General features: G+C 49.7%; 5 protein-coding genes across 12 annotated transcripts; 3 read left to right on the forward strand and 2 right to left on the reverse strand.

The window, feature by feature from the left end:
- Positions 1–110: 110 nt before the first annotated feature.
- On the forward strand, positions 111–1214 carry FVEG_08218 (hypothetical protein; the record flags this gene model as incomplete). Its single annotated transcript, XM_018897070.1, has 3 exons — positions 111–221; positions 581–716; positions 1138–1214. The coding sequence occupies 3 exons, from the start codon at positions 111–113 to the stop codon at positions 1212–1214; spliced, it is 324 nt and encodes a 107-aa protein (XP_018754635.1).
- A 792-nt stretch (positions 1215–2006) lies between these two features.
- FVEG_08220 (hypothetical protein) lies at positions 2007–7531 on the reverse strand. Of its 8 annotated transcripts, none has more exons than XM_018897079.1 (4): positions 6499–7531; positions 6236–6397; positions 5890–6086; positions 2007–5802 (listed from the first exon to the last, which is right to left on the reverse strand). In XM_018897079.1, the coding sequence occupies exons 3-4, from the start codon at positions 6035–6037 to the stop codon at positions 4880–4882; spliced, it is 1071 nt and encodes a 356-aa protein (XP_018754643.1). In that variant the 5' UTR covers positions 6038–6086; positions 6236–6397; positions 6499–7531; the 3' UTR covers positions 2007–4879. The 8 variants fall into 8 exon arrangements, with proteins under 8 accessions (XP_018754643.1, XP_018754642.1, XP_018754641.1 ...); XM_018897078.1 differs by having other exon boundaries at positions 6236–6364; positions 6441–7531; XM_018897077.1 differs by having other exon boundaries at positions 6236–6293; positions 6351–7531.
- FVEG_08219 (hypothetical protein) lies at positions 2028–5803 on the forward strand. Its single transcript, XM_018897071.1, has one exon. The coding sequence runs from the start codon at positions 2425–2427 to the stop codon at positions 4504–4506; it is 2082 nt and encodes a 693-aa protein (XP_018754644.1). The 5' UTR covers positions 2028–2424; the 3' UTR covers positions 4507–5803.
- On the forward strand, positions 7047–7822 carry FVEG_08221 (hypothetical protein; the record flags this gene model as incomplete). The annotated part of the gene is made up of 2 exons (XM_018897080.1): positions 7047–7082; positions 7139–7822. The coding sequence occupies 2 exons, from the start codon at positions 7047–7049 to the stop codon at positions 7820–7822; spliced, it is 720 nt and encodes a 239-aa protein (XP_018754645.1).
- Positions 7823–9742: 1920 nt separating this feature from the next.
- Positions 9743–10063, reverse strand: FVEG_16273 (hypothetical protein; the record flags this gene model as incomplete). Its single annotated transcript, XM_018905514.1, has 2 exons — positions 9743–9790; positions 9950–10063. The coding sequence occupies 2 exons, from the start codon at positions 10061–10063 to the stop codon at positions 9743–9745; spliced, it is 162 nt and encodes a 53-aa protein (XP_018754646.1).
- Between the last annotated feature and the right edge of the window lie 2454 nt (positions 10064–12517).

The following is a 12517-nucleotide window of genomic DNA, read 5'->3' on the forward strand; positions in this document are numbered from 1 at the left end:
TCGATGGTGTGCTGCCAGCCCTACCAAGAGGCACATGGACGATCAAAGATACTGTGCATTTTGGCACAACCGCAGTGAGCCTCGTTTAGAATAAGGTCCCAAAGTATATCATGACGAGACATCCATCCTATAAAGTAGCGTACCTAATTCTCAACCTGATGCCTCCAAATCGCACCGATAAGAAATCGGGCGATAACAGCCCGAATAGCGCGGGGTCAGCTGTAAGTATGGAAGGTAGGGGTAGTCTTGGAAGATGAGGGGCAGGGCACGCACTTCATTCTTTTCTTCCAAGGTAGTGGGGTCTTCCCCAGGCTTTTCGTGACCATTTATCCGTCTATTGCTTTCAGACGAAGCTGAAAGAGGAAGGAACAAGGCTGAGACGTTGAATCCATTAGTAGGTAAGTACATAGGTCTCGACGAGCAAGATGTAGAACTATTGGAAAGCCGTACAGGCTAGGTAATCTACCTATGTATGAATTTTTGTTGAGCAGCCTACCTACCTACCCAGCTACCTACTGTGCATGTAACTGGCTGCACATATTCCCTCAGTCGCCATCCATTTGTTCTGACCGCCTTCCAGAACCAACCTAGGGACATGCGGAGAAAGCTGACTCCTCATGGTTGGTCCGGGGCAAGCAGTCAGCTCAAAGAGGCTGGACCCTTGAGTCAGGGACGTTTTTGCATCGTGGGTTCGGCTTGCAGTAGTCAGAGGCAAGGTACATACATATGGTGAGAAACTGCGGGTAACCCTTGAAGTAATGATGGGTCTTTTGTGCCTCTAACTACTCTACTACATACTAAGTTGACCAAGTTCACACCTGGTTGAACAGCCAGACAGCTCACCCTAGGGTTATGACTGATATGGTATGATTGTTTCACACTAAAAGTCTTATCATGAGAAATCAATGTGCCTCAGTGTTATTTTGTAAGAAACGTCTCAATGAGAAATAAAATGTGCCACGCGGACACACGAGAGAAACTGACTTGTTTCTTGTCCCCGGGTTTGGTTTGGCTCAGGTGAGATGCATGAAGGATGGGCGAGAAGGTGGGGACAGCTACACACCAACAAGACCCTCAAAAAGCCCCTGAAGGAAGCGACAAGGAAAAGAATAGTACGTATGTACTGTATGTATGTAGTGCACTGTAGTGATTGGCTTGCGTTCCGGATCACCGTCCCGTTGGGTCTCTGGCACTCAGAATCCGAGCTTGTCTGACTGGGTAGGTACCTAAATACATACGTACTGCCCAAGAGGACTTGGTTTATTTTACATACTTTTTCTTATGTTTGTGCCTTCGCTCTTAGTACCTACCTACCTAGCCTCGTGTTTGCCCTCGATGTAGTCTCAGAGTCTCATTCCAACCAGGATTCGCCGAAAGGCTACAACGTTGGCTACATCGACACAAGATACGGCACCCAGAATTTCGCCATCCGGGCCACTAGAGAGAGTCGTGTAAAGCCGATCACCCCGCCGTAGCCCGCACGATAAGAAGAGCATAGTGGGGGCTTTTAGCGTGGCATAGCCCAGAGCCCGGGAACGAAGGGTCCTTAACGGACTAACTGCACCTAGTGTCGTGTACTATACTGTAAGGTACTGAGTGTACGGACTGTAGACGTTGGGGTGGCAGGTTGGGTCGGTACTCTAAAACTCTACAGTATGGGATCTAGACAGAATGTAGATGTAACGATTGGACTGACGGGTAATGTTCTAGAGCATCCATCTTTGGACAAAAGCCTCAACTGCCTAAGAGGTACCTTATTGCTTTTCTCTCCTTATTTTGTGCTCCCATCCCCTCCTCTCTCTCAACCCTTCCCTTCTCCCTCCTCTCTCTTCTCTTGTGGTCACCTCATACTCACGGTCATGTTCATCTCTTCACGGGCATGTGCCCTGTTCTCCAACTTCAACTAGAAAACGAGACTCGATCCTATTGGAAACTTCCTTGCTGCAAGTAGAAGCCCAGTACGACGAAACGGCCCCGCTGACCACCCCCCACCACACTCTCCGAATCCCCCGTTTGTCTGCTGATCCCTTCGGTTTCCCAGCAGAACATTGGACCCTGCTTATTTCTTCTGCCATCCTTCTTCGCGACATTTTTTACTTTGGAACTTATTTCTTTTCTATTTCACTATTCTCCTACCTTTGTCCATCAGTTTGCTCCTGACTCATATTGATACACATCCTTCCTCCGCCAGCGATGAAATAAGGGACCCTGCATTAGCTGTAAGCGACCAGCGAGCAAGACTCCAAGCCGCCCCCCACTATCGACCGACCGACCGACTTGAATCAGACAATTATCTTCAATTGCTAGCATCGGGTGTTATTCTGTCCATCTCTTTCATACGACATCTGTGATACTAGAAGTTTCGCTCTCTATACAGTACAAGAACATACAAGCACGCCTCCCACACAACTGGAATTTCTTGTCATGGAGGTCCACGAGATAACACCGTCCGGCGCTCCGAGCCCGAGCCCGGGCCCAGAAGGCGTATCCACTGCGCCAGCGCCGGACATGCCGGTCAAGGGCAAAAGCCGACACCGTCTGATCCAGCGAATCCAGCGAATATCTTCAACGCCTTCATTGAGTGGTCTGCGTCGCTCCAGGTCGGTTGGAAGCCGTGGGAGTCCCTATAGCACTCGAAGCACTCTCTCGTGTGTTAGTCTTGCGGCCACTGGACCGCCTCAGACCCCCTACAGCGCCCGCTCATCGACCCCACAGCCGTCGCCTCTTGGTCTACCCAGCGCTTTGAGCTCAACCCCCCAATCTTCGGGGGAGTTTCCATTCGACACTCCTGATGGTTATTTGGCCATTCGTAAGGTCGAAAATGCAACTCCAATCACCACTCCTGGGACCGCCCCGCTCCCATCCGAGTTTCGGTCCAAGCAGGACGTACAGATTCGAACCCGGCCTGGTGTAAAACCTATTCAGAAGCCACCATTCCGTTTTTGGGACAAGATGCCCAATGAGCTCCAGATTCACGTATTCTCTTTCTTCCAGCCGAGAGAACTCGTCCAGGCATCTCGAGTTTCCAAGGCCTTTTACAAGGCCTGCTTTGACGGTCAGCTGTGGACATCCCTCGATGCTTCGGAATTTTATCGCGAGATTCCAGCCGAATCACTCGCCAGGATTATTGTTTCGGCTGGTCCTTTCATCAAGGACCTCAACCTGCGAGGCTGCGTGCAGGTCGAACACTACAAACGCACCGAGGTCATTGTAAAAGCATGCAAGAACCTCATGAACGCAACCCTGGAAGGTTGCCAAAATTTTCAGAAGAGCACGCTGCATAGCTTGCTACGTAATAACGAGAAGCTTGTTAGCCTCAACCTCACGGGGCTGACTGCGGTCTCAAATACATCCTGCAAGATCATTGCCGAGTCCTGCCCTCAGCTCGAGACCTTCAATATTTCCTGGTGCGGCAGGGTAGATGCTCGAGGTGTCAAGGCAGTTGTGGAGGCCTGCCCGAGATTGAGGGATCTTCGGGCTGGTGAAGTTGGAGGATTCGACAATGTGGCCACTGCCGAGGCTATTTTCAAGACAAACAACCTGGAGAGGTTGGTTCTGAGCGGGTGCGCCGAACTCAATGACGAGGCCCTCCAGATTATGATGCATGGTGTCGAGCCTGAAATCGATATCTTGTCTGAACGGCCCATTGTGCCGGCCCGCAAGCTTCGTCACCTCGACCTGAGCCGCTGTGTCCGACTCACAGATGCAGGCGTGAAGGCGATCGGTCATCTTGTGCCTGACCTTGAGGGCCTGCAGCTCTCAGGCTGCAAGCTGTTGAATGACGACGCTCTCGAGTCCATTCTCGCTTCCACCCCTCGGTTGACACACCTCGAACTCGAGGACCTCGAAAACCTCACCAATTCTATCCTATCAGAGCATCTCGCCAAAGCTCCTTGTGCATCTTCGATAGAGCATCTCTCTCTTAGCTACTGCGAAAACCTGGGCGACACTGGGATGATTCCGGTTATGCAAACATGCACGAACCTTCAGAACGTCGACCTTGACAACACCCGAGTCAGCGACCTCGTCCTCGCCGAAGCAGCCGCAATGGTCATGAAACGCTCTCGGCGATCTATCGAAACAGGAACACGACCGAAACTGTCCCTTCAAATGGTCGTCTACGATTGTCAAAACGTGACCTGGACAGGTGTCCGTGAGGTGCTCTTCCGCAACACCCAAGTCAAAGCTGTATCAGGCCAACCTGGCCGTGTGAGCTACCCAACCGAGATGATCGGGCTTAAGTGCTTCTATGGTTTCCAGATGACCGTTGATGAGCATCAGAAGCGAGTTCTGCGTGGTGATCTTGCGTCCGCTGGTCGCCTAGAGAGGAAATGGGCAGACTACATGCAAGCCACAGAAGAAGCGGGCATGACAGGTGCAGGCTACCGAAGACGCAGGCGTCGAGCCAGAGAAGCCCAGGCCCTCCACTTAGACGAAGAGGATGGTGGTTTTGGTCCTACCGGCCGCCGGAGGGCTCGCACCCTGGGCTCATGTGCTGTCATGTAGGCCGTGAATACCATACACACGATACATTAAGTGAATGCACGTCAATATACAGCAGAATGGTACACGAATATGTTGGGGCTTTTTTATTCTTCTTTTTCTCAAGGCGTCTTGGGGTTTGGCTAAATGGGTGTATTTTTTTTTCCTGCAGGGGCTGCTCGCTCTCTTGTTCTTAACGGCGTTAATGGTAGATCACGGCGTTCTCTTTTCCAAGGCGGTCCTTATGCCACGATGGTGGCATGCATTTCAGCGCACCAAGCATATTGAACGACGTTGCGCATATATGTCTAGACAGTCAAATACAATGAAGGTAGATTCGAAACCAACATGTACGGGAAGGGAACCTTGGTACGCTTCTTGAAATCTCGCGCGGAGGTCAGAACATTTCCGTCACTATCCGTTCACCGCGATGTGATCTCCACCACCGTGAGTTCCTCGCCAGTTCGCCTTCGTCACCCCCTACGATATCCGACCACTTGAGTATGAACTCTTCCGTTGCCTCCCAACTTCTTGAGTCCCAAGGGGTTCCAGTATGTGCGCCTGCAATGCCTCCCCAACAAGTCAGGTGATTAAGTGAATCATGGAAGAACTCATCCTCATCCATTTCGTTCATCTTCTCGATGATGTTGTCCCTGATATCCTTGAAGGGAATCACATCGACGAATGGATGGTGATTAACAACAACCTGCTTTCGCGTAGGGCGGAGATCGAAATGCAGGGTCCGGGATCCACGCTGGACAGATGTGATGATAGCTTCAGGATTGGGATCCGAATCCGCGTAAGCCCTGTAGAAGGGTGAAACGGCATCATCGGAGCAGTACATCGATCTTGTTATCCCAAGTGAGAGGCAGTTCTCGAGCATAGCGCTGATAATGCATATGATGTCGATCTGGAGATTGTTTTTGTATGGATCTGGGATAACGGGGAGAAGGACTTCTCTGGAATGGTTGGGAATGTGAAGCGTAGGGCAACCACAGTTGAAGAACAGCACTGGTGCTGTGTACTCATCGTATATGGGGTTTTCAGAAACCCATTGGCCAAAGTCTTCGAAGATGAGGCTGGTGCCCCACGTGCCTATATCCGTGGTCGACTGTGATACCGAGTTTCCAGGATCAGGATGGAGTGTTGAAGGGTTGATAGTTTCAGCATCTATGAGTATTTCATTGATAGGAGCTGAAGTAAAGCCTCCTTCTGGATTCCCCACGTGAATGAGGGACCTGTCACTGTTTTCTTGTAATGCAGCACCCTGCTCGGCTGCCCGGCGCTCTAGCTCCTGTATGCGCTTCCGCTGCTTTTCCCCTGAAATGGATCATGTCAGCCACAAGCAGCAGAGTACCCAGGCGGCTTATTTAAAGAGACTTTGGTCCCCATCTTGGTGTAACTCACTGTATGTCTGTTGAGCTAAGCGGTTCTGTAGGCGCCTCTTCTCGGGATCACGGCGGATGATCTTCTTCTTGATGGCTGAATGCTCCTTTTGGGTAGATTGGCTGGGATTCGTTGAGCGCTGAGAGGCGCCGGAACGTTCTTGTCCCATTATTTTCTGATTGGAAGATATATATCACGATCCCTTTGATTACGAGATACTGTTGAAAGAGTTGGTCACCTCGAGTGGAGTGAAGTGAAGTGAAGTGAAGGCATCGCGAGGATTCATGTAAGCCACCGGTATGTCTGATGGCTGACGTGAGCCACTTGGGCCACATCAGTGCAATCTTATCGTCGCAAGCTGACTTACCCTATACGTTTTTTCCTGATCCACTCGTTTCTTCTTCAGGGTGGTTTCTGACCATCAACTGTGGGCTGTCAGGCTGTATCGTAATTGTGTACTACTACCAGTCCCCAATACAGACCTATGGGTGTGTTTCTATCCAAATTGATCAGAATAAAACCTCTGTCGCTACATTTCACACATAATGTCGTTAGCTTCAGTCACGACTGACCTTTGACCAGCCTCTTCTTGGTCAATAGTTCGTTGATAGTTTGACGGAGCTGGCCCACCAATCGTATCCTTCTTCTGGCTTAAGGTGTCGATGGGTTGGACTGGGAGGAATATCGGAACCTCTTCAACCGATAGATGTTATCATGAATCTATGCGTCATGGGAGCTAGCAATGATCAATGGCTTGCTCCGGGATTGGGCCGGACGAAATGCAGCGGGTGGTAGCCTATTAGTCTGACGCTAAACTGATCATCCCATCTAGATCGCTGAAGAATCGGATTCAAACCTTCCGACATGTGGACTTTTGGACGGCTTATTATAAATTTTCCCGTTCATACCATCACAAGCTCTCATTCCACCGAGAACTGGTTGTTCCTGTCAACGGCTCCGACCTCTCAGCCGGGCCGGTCTTGGATGGCTGAACGGGAATGTGGGACCGGGCATGTGGCCTACCTGCCTACCTGACTACCTACCGAGCGCCGAGGTCCCGAGGTCATCAACGGATCCATACCTAGCTCGAACTTCACAACCACGTGACGGAGGACTCACAACGACGCCTAACACCATCCGCTACATAAGATAATATAGGGAAGTTGTTAGCAAGGAAAATGCCCCTCGAGGTCATATATGTCACTCGTCACGGAGTAAGTTCGCCATAGACTTCTTCGTCCCGGTATTGATGAACTGGCCCCGAGTATAGTTCCGTTCTGGATGGAGTGTCGACCCTCTCACTGGCGTGTACACTGGGTTCATCCGATCGCCAACAGGAATTCCCGCGGACCCGGCCTTGACGTCTCATGGGGTCTCACAATCAAAAGAGATGGGCAAACATCTCATGACCCTGGATCCTCCCATCGATGCTGTATACTCAAGCCCGTATTATAGATGCCTGCAAACGATAACACCATTCGTTGAGCTCAAACAGCAGCAGCTCAACGACCAACCAGGTATTCGAGGCTCTGCAGCGGCCAGAATACGCCCAGAACATGGAATAGGCGAGTTCTTTGGGGCAGCACCTTTCGACCATCCAACCCCCGCCCCCTCCAAGCGACTCAAGGAGCTATTTCCAGCATTTGATGAGGACTACTCGTCTGCAGTAACGCCCTCTAGAAAAGGCGAAACGATCAGTGACCTGTATGGGCGAGTCGCAGCAGCTGTACGGGCCATCATCGAGCGCTGTGACGCAGAGGGACACCGTGCTGTGGTGTTATGCACACATGCTGCGGTCGTCATAGCCCTGGGCCGCATCCTTACAGGACGTATCCCCAAGGCTGTCGAGGAGGAGGATTTCCACGCCTTTACGTGTGGACTGAGCACGTACCGCCGGCAAGGCCCAGGCCTGAAAAGAACTACGATGTTGGGCCCCAGTAAGTTTGTTCTGTAGTGGATATCAAGTGACCAACATTGGCGGCGGGATATTGACAAACACATAAACACAGATGAATCTCACCCACCCACAAGCGACCTCAGCCCAGCAGGGGAGTGGCAGTGCGAAATCGATAGCGATTGTGGTTTCTTGACGTCTGGAGAGGAGCGAGGCTGGCAAGTTAACAATACCCTCCAGTCTCGCGACAAATACCGAATTGGTTATAGGCTGACCCAGAACGCAGGAAATTTTCGGGCGATGAATCGTTCCCAGGAACCGGCACGATGTCACAAGAAGGTATTGAGTCCAAATTATAGTGCCACTCATACGAGCAGCGTACCACTTAATGATAACTCTATAACTTCAGGTCGTGAACTGGCAGATGACGGATTAGTTCTGAGTCTACAGTTCCAACAATTTACCAGATATATAACTCTGGAATAAGAAAAAAAAAAAAACTTATTTTGTGACACTATTTGAACCGTCTCAACCGGTCGTATCATACAAAAGTCAGGATCCCAGTGCTAAACCTCAAGAGTTGATTTCTACCGAATACACCCTCGGAAACAAGCAATGACCAGAGTATGCCCGATGCAACAGCACGTGTTCAATCTGAATTGCGTTGGTTGTATTCCCGTCCCGTTGGTCCTTATGAACGAGCCTCCAAGACTTCCTCTATGTTTGAACCCCTGCTGCCCTGGTACTAGGTTCAACGTGCCTGCATTGCATCTGCGTGCAGTAGCCAGCTGGGATTGGATTGTGTCACAGCACAACGGGGTTTTTTTCTTCTGTGGCTAGATCCTTTGGGTCCCGTTGCGGCGGCGTTGCAAACGACACATGAGACAGTTCAGTGTTTTGTGACTCAGTGATGACATGTCGGCAATTGAAAAGAATCAACGAGTCAATCAAATTGAGTCAATCGCAATGCCCCCTTACATTGAGGTCAAGAAAAATCTGAACGTACTGTACTGTAAGCATAAAGACGCAGGCCAGACCCAAGATAAGAGGTGACAATACCCCCATAATGGATCATTCGACCCTTGCTCTGCTGAGCCGTTAGGTCAACCATCTTCGGAGACCAACATGTTGGGTAATGAGTTGCGTCACTGGAGAACACCTGGTAGGCACTCTTGAGTAGGCTACGTACCTATGTAGCAACAGTACAAGGATCGTCATCTGAGCGATGGTTCCTTTCAAGAATGGAGCTAGGAACACTGATCCTCAGCTCATGTCGTCTCGATTAGCGTTTTGACTATAAACAACTAGCAAGATCCCTTTAGCAAATAAGAAGCTGGTGTTGACGAATTGTACTGTAAACATTCAATGGCCCGTATCATCCGTGTATCGCTCACATGCGAACTTGTGGAGAAGAGCAAGGATAGACTGGAAGAAGACTGACAAGGGCTCCAGCCCGAAAACACGAAGCAATGATATAGACTATGCGATGCATGTTTTATTACGAGGTTCACAGCAATGACATGCCTTGCATGTTGTGAGATTTTCTCTATCTAACACGGGGCAAGCAAGGAGGCTGATGAGGACCTCGGGTATAAGATCCGTGAGACGGCGTTGCAGACGTACCCAATAATAAATGCAGATATCCTTCTCATGATAATCTAACATAGCGATGGAGTCAGGTGGTTAGGAGTCAAGAGCCAAGAGACAGGCTCGGACATGAATCAAATCAAATGAATGATCAAAATAAGGTAACTAAAGAAAATACAATCTCTGAGTATGGTCAACTAATTGATGAGAAGAACCCACACAAGTTCCATGCCCAGACCTCCACTATCTGCTACTCCACCCAATTGACGGACAATACTGTATGTAGTGTAGGTACCTAATAAAGATGTAAAGGTGGAGACAGTGGAGAGGGGCCTTGAGGAGAAAAGAGGGAAGATGATAATTATCGGTTTCAATTATGAAATCAGGATATTTTCATGATACATAGATTTGGAGGCGTCCGATCGCCTCGAGCTTGTGGGCCTATAAAGATGAGACGCTTGATAAGTTGGGTAAGGACCTCGTTGATCTAACGGCCGAGCCTCAGATATCTTAGGTACCTAGGTAATGAGGCTCAAGCCAACTTCACCTGGTCCTGACTGATATTATGGAATGGAATGGAAGGGAAGGAATGGAAGTCACGACTGCCCACGAGGGCGATACCTCAGGTTCCAGCTGAAACAGAGTCCATCTTGTCTTGGCAAGTTGACCGATATTTCTCGTCGCCCTCATACCCTCATCATCCTTGTTACTCATCTGTCAGCTCTCGCTTTCTTCAGCTCGCGACTGCAACAAAATCTCGACACCGCCTCAAAGCAACGACAATCTTTCTGCAACGTTTACCGTATTGGGATTGGAGAGGTGTAGCTGGCCACCCAGTGCGCAACACCCATTCAATGTGTTGGCCATGGCATTAGCAGCAAAAAGCAAATCTGTCGTCTGTTGGTTACACAGCACATCTCCTTAAGCATCTCGTCTCAATGAGAAGTCGATGACGAAAGCCCTGCATAATAGTATTGCAGACTTGCTCGGGACTATCACAGTAGCATTAAAGGGTGCCTCAGACGCTATTAGGCGCCCATATGCAATGTGCTCTTCAGTCCGACCTCGTGGGAAGTTATCGATCTGACGTTGCTGCGAGCTGCAAATATCCGATTCGGATATACATACTGAAGAAATTATGATTGATACAACAGACAGATCATCTATCAACTTTTGAAAAGCAAGAAAACAGTACATGTCTACGGGATCCAAACAGCGATCACCAATTCATATTATATCGCCACGATCAAGATCAACAATGATGACCAGCAACAACCAACAGTGCAGCAAAGGGTAAACAAAGGTTCATTGACCGGATCTGTTCACAATGGGTTCTGGGGTCATCTCTCCCAGGCTTGCTTCCTCAACGCTACGGCGCTCCCTCGCGCCGCCAGCCCGCGAGATAATCCTGCATCGTCATCGCCAATACAAGACATACAGCAAACGGTCGTCGCATACCTTCCAAATAAATGGCTTTGAATCTCAGATTGGACCTGCGTTGCCTGCGTAGTCTGCTGGTAATGAGTCGACTGCAGCCAAGCGGAGCATGAGCTCCCACACAAGATACACATCAAATATGACAGAATACCCTGCAGACTTTGTGGCTTTCTAAATTTTGCTTCTTTCAACTCTTTATGAAATGCACTCACTGGTGTACACCGCTGCTTGTACTATAATCAGACTCGGACGCCTCTCCTGCACCCTTTTACCCTTTCATCTCGCCCGCAGCATGTATGTAAGTTTCTGGATGGTCAACGGTGCAGAATGCCTAGCACCTTATTCTTCCCGTACGAATAGCAAGCAACGGGAGCTTTCTCTCATTGGCTCTGTTTCACACAAGAGCTCCCACTGGCCCCCGAAATCAAGAATTGTTTTCCCCGCTACGGCCACATAGGTACTCGTTCTTGCCTCCACCGAGTCGCTGAGCCTGTTGCGATTAGCGGCAGCCAATGGACACATTCGGCTGCCATCTGAGTCAGAAGACTATCACTGACTTCCATGCGAAAGAGAATATATGCTGGTAGCCGACACTCAATCCTGGTCAGAAGAGTGTTACTTTTATCATAGTTGTCAGCGAAGGAACTAGCTATTGGTGTCAAGTTTTTTAACAACACCCCCCAGCTCGACCAGAAAACAGTTGACCCACGGCTATGGTCCCAGCAGGACGGTTGAGGCGTACGCTACTGGCATTAAAATCCAACAAGCACTGCACATATTAAGTTATTGAGCAAACATTTTTTTATTCTCAGTACTGTATCCGTAGGTTGGTCTTGAATAGCCTGCTGCCGGCTACAGTCAAAGTGGCAGCAGATTGGCCCAGATCGGAAGCACCAACACAGTGGCAACCTCCTGGCCAATGCCATTCGCACATCTCAAGTGAGATCTTGCTGGGATCTAAACGACAGGGTTTGCCCCGGACAGTGCAAATTCGGCTTAACGCGATCTCAGAGGCTGCGTTAAATGGATCACCCCCAGTCTAGCGAGCCAGATGGGCTAGGGTGCCTTGACCAAGACCTACCTTAGCTTGTTATCCACACTACAGCAAATGCTCACCTTGAAAAGACAGACTGTTTGATTATCGGAAGCGATAAGTTTCGCGGTTGGATTTTGAGATAGATTCTGGCTAGCATATCTCCCCTTGGAAGTTCCGCCTCAGCTATGGAGTAGTACTCCGTGTTCGAATTCGATCAGAGTGTGTGCCTCTTTTGAGGGATAGATCACTCCGCTCAACTATCCGCCCCTTGCTTCGACGCGATGCGGGTCTCCCTGGACAGAATGAGCTATCTAGGTATGTACTGCTCTTTTTCCTCTTTGCTGTACTCTTCTCTTGACGGAAGACTTCTCATGAGCTATTCTTAAGAACTCGACTTGTAGTTGGGGAATGTATAGGTAACTGCTGTACACCCCAAGGAGGGAGTTGTTTGCCAAGCGGATAAGCCCTACGGAACCATGGTTGGTTGGGTGTATCATGCATACGATACGCATGCTTTGTTGCTCCACCAAGGATGGCAGTAGAAGCAACTTGTAGTAAAAGACATGGCAAAGCAGGACGATCATCCTCGTCGGCTGGCGAGTCCTGCACGTGCTGACAGGTTGCTCTGACGAAGCGGCGCCCTCACTCGCAGCAACGCATCCACACGAAACTATCTTTATAACCCTGCGGTAGGT

The sequence above is a fragment of the Fusarium verticillioides genome, chromosome 3 (genome assembly GCF_000149555.1).
Source record: "Fusarium verticillioides 7600 chromosome 3, whole genome shotgun sequence".
NCBI lineage: Eukaryota > Fungi > Ascomycota > Sordariomycetes > Hypocreales > Nectriaceae > Fusarium > Fusarium verticillioides.